This window comes from Malurus melanocephalus, unplaced genomic scaffold (assembly GCF_030028575.1).
Source record: "Malurus melanocephalus ecotype Western Australia unplaced genomic scaffold, MMel_1.1 scaffold_399, whole genome shotgun sequence".
NCBI classification, from domain to species: Eukaryota; Metazoa; Chordata; class Aves; order Passeriformes; family Maluridae; genus Malurus; species Malurus melanocephalus.
In genome coordinates this window covers 209,400-229,128 of record NW_026623631.1, presented here as the reverse complement: position 1 = coordinate 229,128, position 19,729 = coordinate 209,400, and the positions used below count along the sequence as shown (strand labels likewise).

Genomic DNA, 19,729 nt, shown 5'->3' with positions numbered 1-19,729 from the left:
TGATAGAACTTTCTTCTGTGCTTGCAGTGGTCCAGACATYGCTTTTATCTTTTCTRAGTCYTAATGCACAGTTGKTGAGTGGCTTTACTTCATCACAGGSAGCCAAACTGCTGGAAATGTRAGGCTTGGATGCTTAAGCAAAAATTATAAAATGATAACCAACTTGATCAGGCTGTGATTGATCCAGGGAAGTGGAGCGATGGAGGGGATCCAGGGTCACATCTGTGTGTGACCAGGGCAAACCAGGCTGTGAGCAGTGGTGATTCCATCCACTGAGATGTCCCCATTGGGGTGTCTGTCCCTCGGGAAGATGGSTTGGTGGCAGCAGTGATTTTCAGCTCCTAAATCTACCTGTAGAGATGAATCATTGCCCTTCACTGCCCACTACTGCCGCAGCAGAGCCACCAGGAGAAATGTGCCACGGTTGGATGGCAGGAAAGTTGCCCATTAAAACTCTGCATTCCATAGGAAATGTGAGATTTAACAGCACTGCTTGAACCTGCCAGGTGTRTTTATTTACTTCTSTCCACRYTGAAMYGTTYCCAAWAATGAAGAAGCAAATATTGTAATGAAGTTATGTTTCAGAAAAGTAGATAAGTCTGAGAGGAGGGGCCTGTCATGGGGGTTGTTGGTGTTTGCTGTTCCCCTGAAGAGCTCAAAGGAGGMTTGTGCCAAGCTGAAAAAAGAGCAGAGCTTTTCAGTTTCCTTTCAAGTGCTGGCTGGAGGGGAAACCACAAGGACTTTCCTCTTATGTTGACTGCTGTAATGATGTGCTGTGCTATTGAATTTCCAGGTCTAACTGACGTGGATCAATTATTTGAGTTTGATGGGCCACCTGCTTGGGAAACTTCTGAGGTATTTATAAAAGACCTGGCAGTGCTCTCCTGGCAGGAGAGATACTTTTATATTCGCTCCTGTGGAAGTGCTGTCCAGGTTGAATTATAAAACGAATCAATGCCGTGCTGGCAATGGGATGTTATTTGGGTTTTCAAGTTCCGCAGTAGGGCTTCCTCAGGGTGTAGTGCTGGGTAGATAATTAGCTCAAAGTATGTGCCAAAACTTGAGACCAATTATATGTTGCACATAAAGGCTCTTCTTTTGTGAGAAACACTCGAGTTTGTGTCAATACAGGGTRAGAGCCTCGCAGGGTGGCATGCAGAGATCATGGGTGGTGGTGTCAGCTCTGGGAGTTGTGTTTTTGCAGTAACTCAGCCAGCTTTTATCAGCACACTTCCCATGGAAAATCTCATCTCTGCTGCTCAGGTGCAGTGGGGGAAGTTCCTGCTCCTGCAGAGCTCTGCCTGCACCTGCTGCTCCTTCCCTGGTGTCACCCTGCCAGTCCTTGGGGACAGAAAGGGAACGTGCAGCACACTCCTTTCTTAGCAAAGGAGATGATTTTGGGTCTGTTTAGTTGTATTTTCTGCGTGCTCAATGAGATGAGCAGGGGTATAATGTGTGGAATTGTTCTCACACTTTTTTTTTAAGGCTGGGTTTAATAGCTGGAGCAGGATTTCTTGYAGTTGAGACATCTTCAGTTTCTCCCAGCACTGGAATTCTTCAGCACATTTCTTGCCATGATGAGGATTTGGTGGCCGTTCTTTCCCCACAGAGTATTTCCGACAACAGCATTCGAATATTTTAAATATTTTATTTAGAAACATCTGGTTGCTTTAAGCAAAAGAGAGATCTCTTTGGGATTAGTTTCATGAATTTAAATAAAAGCTATTAGGTTTTGTGTTTTGGTTTTTGTTTTTTTTTCTGTTAACCAAGAGAATAGACTTAAAGTATGCAATCATCCTTTCTGACTGTACCTGCTTTGTTCTTTCTCTCCTTTGAACATTTTTTAATGCCAAATACTGTGTTTTGGTTCCTGTGAGCAGCCTCATGACTGGACCACTCCTTTTGCAGATTATCTTCCTGCACAGTGACAGGTGGGGAGAAATCTTTGAATTTTTAAGGTCATTTATTAAATGGGATCTTTGTACTCCTGAGGTTCCAGCATGCAGAGACCAGACTCCTTTAAAACACAGAAGTGGGAATGGTTATGGGTTTAAATGGTTTTTTTTAGCTTGTTCAACTTTACTTCAAAGAAATTGAAGAAGGGTATATAATGTATATATTGCTGGTTATTTGTTATTTTCCTGGAGGAATAAAAGAGTGTGACCATATTTCATTTTGGCTGTTAAATCAGTGCAGCCCTGAAACCAYGTTAGTATTCCTGACATTTCATCAAAGCACTGATTTGGCAGCTCCTGACAYTTGGATCAGTGACTAAACTTGTTTTCTTGTTGATAGCAAGTCATCTGCAGTTAGAGCAGAGCACTGCTCCTAGACCTGACAGATCTTMCTTTGCCTTGAAAATAAATCCTAACATTGCAAGGTCATTTGAGAGCTCTCATTGGAAAAAAAGATTCTGSTCTTAACCCTTATCTGGGTCAGTGCTTCTTTACATTTCCGTGGTCTTTACTTGAGGATCAGAAAGTGCTTTATAAATATTAGATAGTATTAGATACTGCTTTATCAAATGCAGCAGAAAGATTATTTCCTTCAGCCCATACTTCAGGCTCAGAGTAGTTAAATGACTTGCCCAAAGGAGTCTGTGGTAGAGCTCTGGATAAAATTTATGCTGATACCAAGTTGGGCTTTTTCTGTACTGTGGTGTTTTATTCAAAGGGTACGTTAACTGGCTGTACTGATTCAAGTGAAAATAGGATGTAACATGCTTTATAAACAAGTTCAGGAACTGGCAGGAGGGAGAGAGAATTGCTGTTCAAACTAGAAGATAGCACATTATTTTTTGCAGAATAAAGCAGGAAGGGTAAGAGCATCTGGCTGCTCCCCTTGCCTCCCTGACMCTGGGACTGAATGCAGTGAGCAGGGTCCTGGTTAGTTATGGGCATTGAGTGATGCTAAAATCCCTTCTTGCAACCCCAAGCAGTGTAGTCCTAGTCCAGGCACACATCTCAGGCAYTTCTGGAGAGCCTGAGGAGTGACATTGCATTGTCACACTACAAAACTCTTTTATTTATTTATTTTTTTTTTTGTACAGAGGAAGAAAAAGATCCAATAAAAGCTGACTGTATTTGTCGTGTGATTCTGCTCTCACATACAATAGTCTACATAACAGTTATATTCCATGTACTCTATTCTTCTGGTTTCACCTTAATCAGTCTCCTTATTGATGCTTGATTGGCAATTTAGTGATGTGGGATGGAATTCAGCTCAGCACAGGATCGTTGACCTGGAGTGAATGGCTCCTCTCAGTGTGAATGTATTTTTTTCTGTAATATATCACTTTTGCATCAGCAATTCTCTACMTGACCTCCTTGCTTTTGATTTCCTATTTGCAATATCAGCTTTTTCAGATGAAATCAATGATGAGCAGTATAATTAATTTTTACGTGTTTTAATTAAGTTTTCAGCTGCTCCAATGCTTTTCATTATCTTAGCATGATCTCTTGCTGCTACCGAACATTACAATGAAAAAAAAACCCTATTGATTAAATAAAATATTATTTTAAAAGTCCCCTGCAAGTTGTCTAAGTAATTAAAGTTCATTGATGCAAAGTGAATATAATACCTACTGCACAAAGAAATTTCAGGTAGAGCAAGGTATTTAGRAGGTCTCAGGAACCCACGACAGCTTGGGGCAGGTTCTGTCATCTCTGCAGTGCTTTGTGTGGCACATCATCATCTTTCTGATACATTATTCTATTTATGTTATCCCAGAGTTGAGGCTGAAGGACCCATTGATGCCTCCAGGAGCTGAATTTGCAAGTTGAACAGAGATCACCAGTATGAACATGGRATGAAACAGAAATTTGAGTTCTTTACAACTTTTGAAACTCAGCTTTGCAGAAAAAAAGTACAATATTTAACCTGCTACTAGATAGGGAAAGAAATTGATGGTGCCTTGTCTCTCAGGGGTTTATTTTTAGAGGAATTCATCTTACTCTATTTCACTGGTAAATTAATCTGTTCATTGGGTTCTTGGGTAGAAGACAGACATTGCTTGGCTGCTGCCTGCTTAATTATACCCTGTAATTTTGACTGACAGTGGAATATGCATTGAAAAGCAGCTGGATATGTCTGTCAGCTAGTTTGGAAAGTGGTGAGGAATCTGTGCCTCCTGCAGTAGCTGCTTTCTGGGCTAACCTGGGCCAAGGGAGAGGTTGGTGGATGGTTGGAAGGCAAAGGCAAGCAGCCATCACCCTGCTTTGAACGGCCAAAAATTAGATTTTAAACTGTTCCACAGCTRCTTTCAGTGAACACTGGGCTCCCACTCAAAATCTGAGGGTTAAGCATGAAAAGCTTGTTTTTCTGTGTWAGGCATTAATTGGGATTTCTCTCTGCTGGAGTGCCTGTGAGGATGCTTTTGCTGGGTTAACTTGAGATTCTTACGGTGTGTTTGGCTTTCATGTTTGGATTTTATAACTGGTGCTCAGTATTTCAGTAAATTGTGTGAGACTCCAAACCACGAAGGTGAAGGCACTTTCAGTGACTTTGGGGGGAGTACAATGTGGGAAAAATGTGAGCTGCAAAAGGAAAAATACTGAACATTAATGATACTGTGTGAAGTTAGCAGCCATTAAAAATTGCTGGGAGACAGTTTGTGCAGGGACAAGCTGGTGCTTTCAAGGCCATGTGGTATTTGCCTTATTTTCACCTCCCATTTCTCCCCACAAAATAAACAGGATTCTCTATTCAAAACAAGGAGTGTGGCTTACCAAGTGATTTAAAAAAAACTGTTCTTTCAGAAATGTCTGTGCAACATGACTTGACTGATTTACCTTATAGTGGCTCAAAGCCAAGAGCATAATGAAATTGTGAGCAGAAGAAATTACTCCAGTGCTYTTTCCCTTTTGCTATCTGCTGATTTATTGGAAATGCCTTTCATTCAAATAACTGTCCCGTTAACCCACGGGCTGCCAGAACCCTGGGGAAGAAAAGGCAAAACAGAGGTGCTGACTGCTCTGTGAGAGAGGAGAACCAACAGGTTTAAGCACTGTTGCACTGTGTGTTTGCAATTTTGGAGGCAGAGGAAAAAGAAGTTTRTGGTCTCGAGCATAACTGTTACTCTGGCAAGCTGAAAGCTTAAAAGCTCAATGGATAGCTAGTAAAAATTTTGTGATGGCAAGTCTCWGCTCTCCTGACATGGGCTGTTTAAATCCTGGACTTGCATTGCAATAATAATGAGATATTCCTCCCCGATATTGATTGTGTGCCCAGTTTGGGACTGCCCATGCATGTTCAGGAATGTGGGTTTGGATCTTCATCTCTAAATTCCCTGAGTGTCAGGCAGGGAATGGGGTTGGTGTGGCTTTGTGGTGCTTTTTTTTGGCTGTGATCTCACAGAAAGCCAAAGACAGGAGGAGCAGAGGAGCTCGGAGCTGGCAGTGAGCTCTGCTGTGACACTCCYGGTACAAAAGCTCCTCCAGTCCTTTCCGTGAGAGACAAAATGAATTSCTGCTCTTGAACATTTTATTTGCACTCAGAATATTCATCCAAGGAGCAAAGAAAGCATTGGAGGAGTGCAATGAGGGCTCTTTTCTTTCTTAGCAGAAAGGAGGAAATAATGCCAGACATGGCAGAGGACTTTTGACAACATGGAAATTCTTCTTTGTGCATTGCCAGCTAACTCCAGCTTGGTGCAATTCCTCTCACCTTGAATCAACAGCAGCTCCYAGAACTGCTGCAATTTCTTAATCAGTGGCTGTTCAGTATGGCTTCATCATTGGACCTTTCTGTTGTAGACACAGACCAAGTGTAGCAGCTAAATAGCTTTTGTTTCTGCCCTTCTGGAAGAACAGAAAGAGAAAAATACTGGCAGAATTTGTGGGTGGTGCCTCCGTTGGTATCTGTAAAAAGTTTTGAAAACAATGGAGTTTTTCTGAGGGGAGGAAGAAAGATGCAGAGGGGTTGTTGATTTGAATACGTTTATAGAGAAAATGAGATTCTTTCCAATTGTCAGAATTTCTGTAATGTTTTTCTGAAGAAAGGCTTACGAATTTTACTAGTTTGGGGTGAGAAATGATAAATATTTGCATTCATGGGTGCCCTGAAGTCCTTTTTCTAGAAAGAAAGAAAAGGTAGAACAAGGATTGGAATTCAGTACTTGCTAAGAAAATAAAGACCTGGGACTGTGCACAGATACTTACTTAATGCTAGATCTATTTGTTGTTTCTTTGACACTTCTTTCTGCTACTTCCCCTGATGTCTGGTAGATGGCATTAGCGTATAACAAATTTCTGAATTTCTTTTCTTATTGGAGGGGGTTTATTTTTCATCCATTTTACAGATAATGCTGTCTTTTTCTGGCTAAGCAGTTTTAAAGCATTTTTCCCCTCAGTGTTTCAGTTGTGATTTGACTAAATGCTTATATTATTCAACATGCCTTTTTTCCTCCTCCTTTTGCCATGTAATTATTATTTCTTCTAGAGGGCATCAATCACTGAGAAAGAAAAACTTGATACTTTCAGCTGACTCTGAATTTAGAAGCTCTGTTATATTATGCAGTACCATATTTATTTTATATTCTCCTGGCTTAGAAACGAGCATGGTGCTCTGAAGGAAGAAGAAAAAATTCCTCACACAGAGAGAAGAGATGATCAGATACTCAGAGTAGTAAATAGAAGTGCTTATATTTAGGGTTGAAGACATCTTTGACTGCTTTGCAGAGAGAGTAGAAGCAGCTCCATAAATATCTTTTGTCTTTTTTAGTACACAYAAGCATTTTTAGTTAATTTTGTGCACTCCAAAAAAATTAATAGGACTTCATGACACAAGATCCATTTTGCATGGGAAAACAGTCAGTTGTTTATCAYCTCCTGAGGATTTTCTTTCTCTGGACCAGGAGATGGGAGTTTCATCCCCAAATAAGCTTTGGCAATGGGGTTTGTGGGTCTGTCAGTAGCTTTGTCTTCATCAGTGCTCCCTGGGTAAGACATCTTTTGTGCTGAGATTTACATATTTATCCTTGCTTTTGTAATCAAGAAGCAGATAAAATTTCGAGCAAATATTTTTGCTAAATGCTGGTTGATAAACATTTGGAGCAGTGGGAGACTGCTTTTATTTTTTTCCCCCCACATTCTCCCCACCATAGAAAMGAGACTTGTTTCCTTCATAAATAACCAGGCTTCCAACAGAAATCACCAGTTCTCTAATTAGTTTCGTCTCAGAACAAGTCAAAGCCCGTAATTCTCCAAGTTTTGAGTGTGGATAGCACAAGGGAGAAGTGAAGTGCTGAGGGAACAGTTTTGTGGGCAAAGTAATGATTTTAAGTAATCCTCAAGGGGTATCTGTTTATGAAGATGATCCTTTCCAGATCAGTTKTGCTTGATAGCAAAGGACTAAAAAATGATAGAGATATCCTTGAGGTTAATTTTGTATAAAGACTATATAAATGCAAAACATGCTAAGCACAAGGTTTTATTGAATCTATCTAATTATGAGCAAATGATCAGCATAATTTTGCTGCATTTTCAACCACATTTCCTCGAGATTGAAGTGTTTAAGGCAATTATAAAGAAACGCCAGCACCTAATTGTGAAAAATTTTATCTTTTTAGAATCCTTGGGTTTGTCTTTATATAGAAATGCAAATAATTTAGGATAGACAGGGCTAAGCTCTCTGTGGATCCTGGTGTAAGAGGCATTATTATTGTGGTGCAAACTCACTGCAGTGAGTGAAGAGCTGAGCACGTGTATTCTGGTAGCCAGCTTTTCTCTTTTCTCTTTTTTCTCTTTTCTCTTTTCTCTTCTCTTCCTAAAGCATATCAGTTTAGAGATGTTTCAGGGCCTGCAAACATTGTTTGCTTCAAAACACAAGACCAGCTTCATCATCCAGTGGGTGAGGAAAGCATGTTGGGTGCATTTCTGCCCTTTTGCCTGTAACTTTCAGCATTAAGGTGTCATTTTTCTTGGTGAACAGGGACTTCCTCTCAAAGAAAGATGTACTAATTTCACATAGGGATCACCATCTGCTTGAAACGTCCTGACCTGCTGCACACAGCAAGCATTCCTTTGGTTTCCCAGGCTCTGGCAGGTGGAGCTGTCCTTGCTGGGGTTTCTCTGAMTCTCCCTGGTGTGTTATTTCTGTTATTTCCCCTCTCTGCCATTCTTTACGGTGCTTTTCTGCTCTTATTTGCAGGCAGGTTGTCTTACAGCTGTTATTGCACCTTTCCTTGGCCCCTGTCATCCCTCACAGTTACCCAAACAGCGCAGATTGTGGCCTGCTCTCCAGTGTAGAAATAGCACGTTGTTGTGATGTAGAGCATTAAAATTCATAGACTGTAGCCCGTCTGTTTCCTGCGCTCTCTGGACAGGCCTGTTAACCTTTGAGAGATTTGCCGTTCAGATCTCGCTGTACAATAATAAAAACAGGTAAGTGAAAAGGAGCCCTGCTGGGAGCAGGTTTATGTGTTGGGATGATGAACCCATAAAACTGTGGCTGTTCCARGCTGTGCTCCCAACACGTGTTCCCCCACCTGCTCCCATCCAAGCCCAATAACACCTGGGTGATTTAGGTTAGAGAAAGGCTCTGGCTGTGCTGTGGTGCTGCAGGGAGATGGGTTTATCCTCTGTGTGGCTGTCAGGATGGATCCGTGCCACCGTGCTAGGTGGCAAAAAACCCAGTTTTTTGTGTGCTGATGCTAAATAGCTGCAGGGGTCAGAGGGGGAGAGTTGGCTCAGCAGTGCCAGTGTGAGCACAGCCAGGTGCTCTGGAACTGAGGAACAATTTATACAAATTTCACATCTAACCCGACCACTACAGGGCACTTCTGGTGACTTAAATRTCACTCTGCTTAAATACCTGGGTATGTTTTCACAGTTGAGAGTAAATGCTCTGCACTGGTTTCTCTTGTGCTGGTCTCCTGTAAGCTGGGGGGTTACAAAAACACCAAACCATTGATTAGAATGATAGGGTCAGAGAATATCCTGAGTTGGAMGGGACCCACAAGGATCATCCAGTCCAGTTCCTGGTGCTGCACAGGACAACACCAAAAATCCCACCCTGTCCAAATGCTCCTGGAGCTCCAGCAGCCTCAGGGCTGTGACCATTCCTTGTGGAGCCTGGGCAGTGCCACACCACCCTCTGGAGAACAACCTTTTCCTGATATCCACCTAAACCTCCCCTGGCACAGCTCCAGCCAGAAACAAGTTTTTTGGAAAAGGGAATTGATTTTTCATTTTACATGTTTCCTGCCATTGTGGAGGGAGAGTCTGCTCCAGCTTGAGTATGTCCTGACCCACAGAAATGGAGAAGGCAGGACAGATCTTGAAAATGAGAGTAAGACACAAGGGCACTTCAAAAAATAGGCAGAAGTAAATAAAYGTATTTTATTTACCAGTTAGTGACTTCAAAGAGTCAAACAATAATTGTAAATATATCTCTGAGTGAAGCATAACATGAAAACTCTTGACTCTTTGAGAAGCATCCAAATAAACTTTTGTCATAACCTTGGGGAAATGTGGGCAGGTAAAATCGTTCACATTTTTGGAACATCTCTCTTACCTCCCTGACAGCTACTTTGCCCAAAAAGTCWGGATGAAAGACACAAAGGAACTCTCTCTCCTTTCCTCTCCTTGCCCTCTCTCCCTCTGTGCATCTCATTGGATAATATCAGGAAATCCAGGAAGGTATTTTTAGCCTGAGTGAATGGAGAATTTAGGGCAGCAATGATGTTGACATTAATCACAGCAGTGATGAAATTCCACTTCAAAATACACAAATGTGGCAAGGTTTTCCCTGTGTCCTACTGAGGAAAAGAAGGTCCTGTTGCTGCCAAGCCCCAAAATATTTCACTCATGCAGAGGCACACGATGACCCTCTTGTTTTTTGGCCATGTAGAAATGAGTATTGCAAGAGGAACTTTATTCCATTGCTCTGCTTCTGCAGTGAAGATTTCTGCAGTGGAGTGCTCACAAGTAATCCAAGACCCAAACTATGAGGCTAAAGGATGAGGGACAGCGCTAAAATCCAAGTTGTATGTTGGCTCTCCATTCTCTGGCGGAAGGAATAGAACATTTGATTCTGATGGGACCAAACATTGATGCAGTCATCCTGATCACAATGCTTTGGGTCACAGAGAGATTTGGGAGCAGCAGCAGCTGCTCTGACCCTGCAGTAAGGGCTAAACCAGCTGCTGAATCAGATAAATATCTGGAACAGGACAGCAGACCAAGTGCAAATGGTCTCAGCAACTTTCTTGTTGCAGCCTTTGTGGATGCTGTTGAACATAAAGGAACTAAAAGCTCCAAAAGCTGGTTAGGTATAGGAGAGCACAAGGAATCCTCTCAAACTGAGAGATAATAGCTGCAGAAAAAAAGGGATTTCCCAGTTAAATGGCGTTTTACCCTCTGCGACATTCTGCCAATAACCAAAACAGAGATGCTGGGATTGAGAGCCCTTGAGTGTATTTCTGTAGAGAAATCCAAGGCTGGAATTTTTGCACAATAGTTTTTTCATGGTCCTTGGAGTACATATCCTCACCAATATGCCTCTGCCGTGCTGAGTTCTCTGGCAAAGGTCAGGTATGATTACTGACAYATAAACATGCATTTATTTCTCAAGCCATTGCATCTTTATTCCTTCCCTTCAGCTCACACAATCTCAGTGTAGCTTAATTTTCCTCTCACTTTGCTTTTGTAAACCTTCCTCGGTATTGTCTGTTGAAAATCAAAATGTGTGAATATTCATGCATTTGTTTATTTATCAGCACAATCATTCTTTCCTGTGCTACAGCTCCAAATATCTGCATCCTGTCAGGAGCTGCTTTGTGAACGGCACTTGCCTTAGCACTTCTTGCAGAACATAAGAGAGAGAATCTGCAAAATTTGGCTGATTTTTCACCRTTTTGGTTATCAGAGCTGTTGTCTCCATGCTGCTTAGTCCAGAGCTGATGTTGCGTGTCAGGTTTGGAACCACAGAGTGGTTTGGGTTGGGAGGGACCTTTAAAGGTCATCTGGTCCAACTCCCCTGGAATGATCAGGGACATCTTCAGGGTTGGTCAAAACCCTGTCCAACATGATCCTGAATGTTTCCAGGGACCTCTCTGGGCAGCATATTCTGGTGCCTCACCACCCTCATTGTAAAAAATGTCTTGAGCTGTATCTAGTGTGGTCTAGATAGTTTTTAGCCTGATGGTGAGAGTGATGCTGTCACAGGAGGAGGAGGGCAGGGATTCTCCTTGGATCAGATATTTTGGATGRAGGTCACTGCTGCTCATCTCAGGAGTCTCACAGGCTCGTGCAGGAGTCTTGCTGCCCAGAATGACACCCCAGAGCTCGTTAAAGCAGATGGCTGTGTCCAGGGCTGCTGACGGACTGACAGGCYGCTCGTTAGTGTTCTGCCAGAGTCCTGCTAATTGCTTTGTGCAACACAGATCTGCTGCCTACGAAATTGTTCTGTGGAGCCAAATCTGGGTGCATCGGGTGGTGTTAAACTCTGTGATATAATAGGATACCTAAGTGTAAGAACAAGCAGAGCTTCTTTCTTGACAGAAYAAAAATAGTCGGGAGTGGAAAGGGAAAGGCTGTGATGAGCACAGGCTGCTGAACAGCTCTGCCTGACCAGAAACTGCTCTGCATCAAATGTGAGTGCAGCACAGCCGTCCTCAAAAACTCTCCACACAACAGCCACAGCAGAGAAACTTGAATATTCCCCCAGAATAAGATTACTGCAGGCTGAGGTGATGATGTGTCTTGGTCAGGGCACATATCTAASCCAAGCTGAGAGAGCAGCTCTGCGCCTTGAACCTGATTTCTGAAAGAACGAAGGCTGAGGCTGCTCAGATAAGAGTAATGAATTTGGATACAGTTAAGACTTTAATAGAAGAACAATTATTGGCCTTGCCAACTGAATATTTGCTCTTATATCTGTATGGAATTAATCTTTGCAGTGGTTTTTTTTTTTTTTTTCCTTGCATTTCTTATGCCAGAGGAGAAGCCAGGGACATGGCACCTCTGTTTTTTACCTGGTGACACCCATCCTGCTTCCTTGTGCTGCAAATGAAGAGGCCCTGTTGTTTGTAAATGAAAACCCTTCTGATTATTGATAAATAACCTCTGGATGGGAAGTATGACACATGCTGGCTGGAAGAACAAGGCTCTGTAATAGTAATATTGCCTTGAAATTACAGCCCACGTAGTTTGAGAATTATTCAGAATAATTACATTAATGGTCCCAGAGAAATGAAAAGAAACGCTTTCCATTGTACCTATTAACAATCTCTGCTGGCCTTAAATTATTTCAGAGAAGAGCCTGAAAATGGCTGAAATCATCAAAATAATTACAAAGCAGTGGTTGGGGTAGAGGGGTGAGCTGGATGAGATCCTGACCATGGCTTTTTGGCCATCAGGTCAACACTGCTGCAGCTTTTGTTGGAAAAGGAGCACAGCCCAGAGCTTTTGGGTTGGGAACACTGCAGATGGGCTTGGGGAGTCTGCAGGTTTGGGTCCTAAGGAGAAAAGAGCCTTAGGAGCAGGCTGTTCTCAGTGCAGGTGTTGCACATCAATCTGTTCTGGCATGCTGGACACCTCCACCCTCTCTTGTCTGCAGCTCTCCTGAGCCTGGGCAGTGCAAGGTGCCTTTGCTGATAACTTTTTGCCACTTTGATCCCTGTCTCATAGCAGCAGCAGCAGTGATGTGGGTGTTTCTCAACTCCAGACCATGAGCAGCAGCTCTCTCCAAGTCTGGCCTCTCATAAAAGCTCAAATCCTTCGCTTGAGCTCGCGTTGTGTTTTTGGCCTCGTGCAAACAGCACTGATTCTTGCCCTGCCCTGCTGTTGCCCAGCTCACTTGTAACATTACCATGAMACCAAGATTTTTGTTGTGTTTCCTTGGATTTTTTTTATGCTGTTGTACTGTTTGCTAGCTCCAGGATGAATAGAAGGGGAAAATTTAGTATTCAGATCTCAATAACTCAGTGTGAATCAAGGTCTCCAGGGTCACCTCTGCTGTTACTGGAGTTTCTCATCTGCATGAAATTTAGAGCATCCTTGGAGTGCCTGCCTAGGAGAGCAGCTCTGCCCCTCTTTCGTCTCCAAGAATTAGCAGATCTTCCATCTCATGACCAGTCCTATATTTATACCTCTTCCTGAAAWGCAGCCACATTTATCTCCTGTGAAAGTAGAGCAGTGGGTGAGGCTGTAGGGATGCAGGCACTGCCGGTCTGTCGTGTTCAAACACATGCACACATGCACACGTGGCTTTTTTCATTTTCTCCCATTTCCTTTCCACTTGTCCAAGCCCTGTGTGATTTCTTGTTGAGCTGTGTGCCTTCAGCATTCTCAGCACTTAAACAGGGTTTTGCTCCCTGTGTTGAAGTCAGACCTTCACTCCCTGCACACGCACACAGGGAAGAGTTTTCTCCATTCAGGGAAGGATCCTGCCCCTACAACCACTGCCATTGCCTACAGAAGTTTGGGGAACCYCCTCCTTGTCTCATTACATTGCCCTCCATCCTCTCTGAATGCTCAGGGATCAGTGAATCCATCAGGAATGGCAATAGCTGCCTTCCCTTAGCTTGCTATTCTGACCCAAAATAGTTAACTTTCTAATCCATCAGCTCCCTTAATTCTGCATTTTAGGAGATGGAGCTGAAATGAGTCTTGGTTTCTCCCTTTGCACATAGGTACTCAAGAGATCTCTTAAAAGACTCCAAGGCTGAGGGCGATTTAAAATAATAATAATTTGGCAGATTATTTCCTTCAGTTGAGACATTAAAAATATTTAAAGGTTTACATTTATTCTACTGTGAATAGATACTTCAAGAGATATAATGGATTCTAAAGGAAGTCATTTGGAGGGAAAGCTCAAACAAGGGATTGCTCAATTATTTCAGATAATAAAATTTTCATTTTGACTTCTTCCTCCACTTCCAGGTGCACCCACACCTGCATTTACATGCTGATTCTTTCTCCATGTTTGGTTTGCCCTGAATTTTTTTGGAATGTTTGGGGAATGCTTGAGTGAGTCCCTGGAAAGCTGCACAGCATGAAAATCCCAAGTTTCATTTTGCAAATATATATTATTTGTTAAATGAAATTAATTATGAATATTGATGTCAATATGAATATTGATAATTAAACAGTAAATACTAAATAAATTTCAGTTGCTTCTAGAAAGTGCTGTCAAAAGCMAGGATAGGGTTAAATGGTAGTGAAAGAACTTTCCTTCCTACCTTTTGTAGGTGTTTTCTTAATGTAGAAATCCATGGATCCAAGTGGATTTGATCTCCTGAACAAAATGTAAGTCCCTATGTGTTGAGCTCTCCAGCTGCAAGATCCTGGAGTTTTGAGGGGGGGTTAATTTGTTTTCATCTTCCCAAAGAGCCCTAGTAGTTTTTTTTTAATCCTCATAACCCTGCCAGTTCTGAGGAATAATAGCAGTTACGCAGATAGTTATGTCGACATCAACTTCAGGTTTATGCTTGCAAGGTTCATATATTTTTGGTAGTGCTGGCACTAGTACAAATGATAGCTCAATAACAGAAAAATAGAACAGTCCCTGAGCCACAGTTCTGATGCTTGAAGCGTCTTTAAACCCTGCACCCAAATGAGAAAGAGATAAAAACAACCTACTCAAAGTGGTTTAGCTTGGAGGAGCATTTTATGTGTTACTTGATGACAAAATAGTGAGGCATTAATGCAGTTTACAGTAAGACACCCCTGAAGTTATCAGTGAGGTTGGTGTGATGCCTGACAGATTTAATGTAAATATTTATAGACTTGGCCTACTAATTATGCCAGTGGAAAAAATGCAGTATTAATGCTGTCACCTCCCCGTGTCTCTACCTGCCAGCACACTGCTAGCTCACATAAATATTCCGAAGATAGAAAGCAACATCCCATAAACAGAAGAGATCATTTAGATTTTTAATAAGGGATTAAGTTATCTCCAGCAGCGGTTTCCAGCCTGTGGTCCACAGACATATGGGAGGCCTGGGGACTATTCCCAAGGGAAAAATGACAAGTTAAGAGAGGCTTTTGTAAGGTATGTAGAAATCTCTCTCTGTGAAATGATTAGAGGGGTGTGCACCACCTTTGTCAAATATTTAGGGGTCCACACAGCGAGAAAAATTTGAAAACCAGTGAGTTGCCATATTTGTGTAAARAACTGAGTGGTTTTAAAGTGCTGTGCTGCCATGTTTTAAATGATTTGACTAATGATCCTGCCAGAGCCAGGCTGCCATAAAAAGTCCTGGACCACAAAGCACTAAAGCACATGCTTAACTCAAAACACACGGCAACCCACTGAAGTTACTGCCTGTCCCATCCATAACTGGTTTGCAGAATAAAGACCATGAGGAAATTTGAGACAGAAGGCACAAACTGCTCTCATCTTGCAAACWGCTCTGCAGATGCCTGATTGTCTTGTGCAACTGGAAATCTAATTATGTGAATCTGCAGTTCATATTTTTCTGTTTCAGCTGATTCATACCAAGAGACTCCAAAGGTTTTAAGCACCTTTGGTTTCAGCTGTTACTGGTTGCCAGCCCAAAGGGTGTTACCATGGCTGTGGCAGCTCGTGAAGGAGACTCTCAGCTGCATGGACAGTGCCCCTGAAATGTGATCCACAGCCTGGGGTTTGTGCTCTGGCACCAACTGATTGCTCACAAGATGTGCAAGTGGATGTGGATGCTGTCACCAGTGGTTGGGTGTGTGCATGCTGATGTGTTTGCCTTTTGGTGGAAAGTCTTGCAGACTGAGGCAGGGTGATGGTGTGGTCACAAATAGSATCACAGGCTGGATCCACCCACCCTGAGGTGGGTTTGGGGGGCTGCTCCAGCCTGGCCACTCCTGGCCTTGCAAAGGGCAGTACTGCTGACCACTGCGTGGCTCTGGGCAGGAAGAAAAGGGAATTTTGGTAGGAGGGTGAAGTGCAGGTGAGAGCCATGCATGGCGTGGCCACAGCAGCTCTCACAGCGGCTGGGTGGATGAACTGCAGGGTTTCCATCCAGGCATCCCATGGGGGTTCTGTAGGATCTCTGCTGGTGGGAGGAAGGCAGATCCAGTGTTCCTGTGGGTGAAGGAGTCCTTGCCACGGGCTGAATCCACAGCCCATRGAGGCAGCAGGCTTTCTGTGCCTGCAAAGAGCACTGCATCAGGCCCTGCACAGGGCTCTCATCGCTGCTCCATTTATCCCTGGTAAACACTTCACCTGCCCACCACACCTCTGCAAACCACAGACCGGCAAAACCCCGCAGAAGTGGAGTGCGCGGTTTGAAAGGAGGGAAAAATATCTCTCTCTCTCTTTAAACTGTCTCTTTTCTATATTGTTACCTTGACAACTCTGCTGCTGTGCTTCATCTTTGGTGGGACTTAGCCGTGGTGGAATCGGGGGGACATCCATGTGTGATTCCACATCTCCTCCAGCTCTGCTCTGCAGGCACATGCCAGGCACGGGGCACCCCGAGCTGCAGAGCCCACGGTCGCTGCCTTGACCCATGGTGCTGCCTGGAAATGATTACAGATATTAAGAACTGGGACCCGTTCTGATTCAAGGTATAACATTATATCTTCTATTTCTTTTCCTTAAGCCAGCGCCGGAGCGGTGTTAATGCTCTTTAAAAAGAAATGGCAAGGTGCTTAAAATATTTTGGGTTATAAGGGTTAGGACAGCTGGAAGGTAGAGAGGGATGAAAGTACTCAGAAATAGTTGTATTATTTTTAGTATAAGCAGATACAGGAGTATGTGTCAAGATTAGGATACAGTTCTGATGTGCTGAACYGAGTCTAGAGATGCTAAAAATACGCTTTCTTTTCTTACAGTTTTAGAAGAGACAGAGGTAAAGGTAAGAGGACAGTAGTGGTGAACTGGAATTTTAATCCTGGTGCTTCCTTGCTTGTTRGGGTTTGGCAAAGCCAGCTGTTAACCTGGGTGCCCATGACCTGCTGACACTGGCAAAGCACAGGATTTGGGGAAAAGTGTTATCGGTGGGAATGGGATTCCTCCCATCCCCTTATTTCCTTTTCCCAAAGAAACTCTCACCCAACATAATCCTTTTATTCCCTTTAACCGAAATGTCTGGCTCTAGAGCGGCGAGGGCAGGGCAGGCAGACGGGGGAGTCTGTGTCTCRATGTGTGCAGGCAGAAGGGGGCTTTTAATGCAAAACACATGTGGTTTCAATTGCTCGCTGGAGCCAGCCCAGTAGCTGTAACTTGGCCTGACAAAGCCTTATTGAAGTACAGACAGTGTGGTTTCAAAGCAGTCAGAAAAAGAACGGGAGTGCTGTTCAGGAAATTCTTCAGGCATGGGCAGGGACTTGGCTGCAATTCTGCTGCTGGAAAATCTGACAGGGGCAGCTCATGAGCACAGGCCAGGCCTCGTGCTGCTCCSAGCTCCGAGCTGCATCTTCCCCGTGCTCCTGCACGCTCCGAGCGCTCATCCATGGCCAGGGGACAGGTAAGAGCTGCCCTGCCCCGTCCCAGCACGGAGCACGGGTTTGTCCTTCTGCATCTCTGCAGAGGGGCTCCTTGCTTTCRCACTGCTGCTCACAGCAAAACAAAAAGTCCAGGATGGGAAGTTGTGGCATATTTGCGAAGGGTTGGGAGCAGGCTGAGGCTGGGTGGTGGTTTCTGGCTGAATTCGTGCCGATAGTAAAGCTGCAGGCAAAGCAACGCCYGCGCCGCGTCTCTGGCTGAGGAAACGCTGCGCCCAAATAATCCCCAACTTTTTCATTTTTGGGAGTTAAGTACATGTAGAACCTGCAGCTTGGCTCTGGCCCATGTGTCACTCAGAGATTTGGATGAAAAATGYGACTCAGTCACAACAAATCCATTTATGAGTACATTGTATTGGAGTTGTTTAATGAGTTGAAAGCGTGTTTGTCTGGGGGTTGTTTGCCAATTCCTGGTATGGCGAGCTTGTGAGGGGAGGCAGTAAGTCAGTAATAATCATTGCCTTGTAATTTCTCTGCATATTTTTTTTCCTGCATTTTATAAAGCATGAACAAACTGCAACAGACAGCATGGTCAGAAGTCCTGTAGAGCAGATTAGAAGGAAAAAACATTAATTTAGGGGCTGTTCTATCTGCAAATTCTCTTCCGATTTGCKTTTCTTCCCCCAAATAACTGAAGGAGCATTTATGATGAAAAGCTCGCTCCCTCTTTAGGGACCTGCCAGATTTAGGCAGTGTTCTCTCATCCTTTTAGTTGCAGCWTTAAAGCTTGTCTTGCCTTTGCAGAGCTATCAGCACCTTATATGGCTGGGGCTGGGGATTGGGGAGCGCGCGTTCGTCAGGGGATGGAGGTGTCAGGACGAGTCCGCCTCGCGTCGCTTCACAAACTTCCTTCCCTCTGCTGCTGCCTCTCCCCTGGATTTTCTGAGCAATGTTATTTGATGTGTTGAAAATGCTTTTCAGCTGTGTTTTGTGGTGGTGGTGGTGTTGGTGGTTTGTTTTTTTTTTTTTCTTTCAACAAGGAATGAATTAGGGATATTAAATTATACAGTGGGATGGCGCTAAGAATCTCTGACTGGCTCACTGATGGCTGTGCCTGCATCTGGCAGGGCTGCACAGCCTGGGCTCAAACAGCCACTCATCCTGGCAGCACACAAATTCAGGGACAAGGAGGGGTTCCCCAGAAAAGGGCAGCAGGTCCAGAATAGGTCTCGATCAGAGCTTCCTGCCAGGAATGCTGCTGAAGAGTGAGTGTTAAATGAGTTTGAGCCAAGTGAAATCTTTGTGGGTTTGGAGTGCAGGAAGGGCATCCTGCAGGAGCCCTGGATGTCCTGTGGCTTCCTGGGGGCTGATGGGGCCAGAGGGAATGAGAGGAAGGACAGATGAGCTGTGGAAGGGGGAGGCATGTGATGAAAATGGAGAGGGCTTGATAAGCTCAAAATTTGCTTTGCATAAAATACACCTGCAGTGCAAATGCTGTGTTGAATGAAGATCTTACATGATCTGGAGCTTCTTGAGCCTTCACAGGCTGCCATCTTACCCTGCAGACTGGGAGCTCTCTTGCTTTTCTCAGCAGATGTTAATTTAGGCAACCAGTCAGCATATTGTCTTCTTCACTGCAAGTTATGCACTCACTTAAAAATAAGATAAAATTTAAGTTCTTTCCTCTGATCATCCCACCTCCCAAATCTGATTGTCAGTGTTGAAGGCCAGAAATATGAAGAGGCTGGAATGTGTCCATCTTAGCCAGCAGCAGACAGGGCCATGGGGATTGGTGTTTCCTCGCTAACTTTGTGCAGCTCCACCTGGGTCAAGCATTCAAGCTTTGAATCCAAGGGGACTGAAGAATGAGTGCATGTGGGGCAGAGTGGAGAGAGCTTCCTGATTTTGGAAGCAGATGGATAAGAGAGCCCTTAGCACACCCTAATCTGTGTATTCCTTCTGCTCCTTCCCAGGAACAAACCAGAAAACGAGTGTGTCTGTGCCAAAGAGCACATGGAATAGCACAGAAGGTGTATCATGTGGAGGGAAGAAGGCAGAGGGAAGGTGCAGCAGAACAAGGTTTAACTTTGTGAGCAGGATCACTGCAGAGATTGCACTCTGGATCCTGGCACACGCTCAAGCCCACAGCTCTGATCTGAGCCGGGCTGGTTGGGTTCCAGCCGTATAAATCCATATTACAATCCTGCTTTGCACATTCCCACAAGCCATATCTCTTTTCTTGGTGCTGTGAGGTGAGAGTGTKCTGGGGCAGGAGCCTGCCAGTGTCACCTCCTGTGGATTGCTGATGCCATCCCTCTTGCTGTTCCACATCCTCCTGCTGCTGG

At 43.9% G+C, this 19,729-nt stretch overlaps 1 protein-coding gene across 2 annotated transcripts in view; it reads left to right on the top strand.

Annotated features, from left to right (window-relative positions):
* SGCD (sarcoglycan delta) overlaps window positions 1-19,729 on the top strand; it is a 291,805-nt gene that overhangs the window by 147,802 nt on the left and 124,274 nt on the right. The window contains exon 1 of one of the 2 annotated variants that reach the window (XM_057379276.1): window positions 17,301-17,407. The exons of the other annotated variant lie outside the window; for it this stretch is intronic. Within the exon in view, the coding sequence (XP_057235259.1) occupies window positions 17,393-17,407 (15 nt within the window). The 5' untranslated portion in view covers window positions 17,301-17,392. Of the gene's footprint in view, window positions 1-17,300; window positions 17,408-19,729 lie in introns of those variants that run through there. 2 annotated transcript variants of the gene reach the window in all.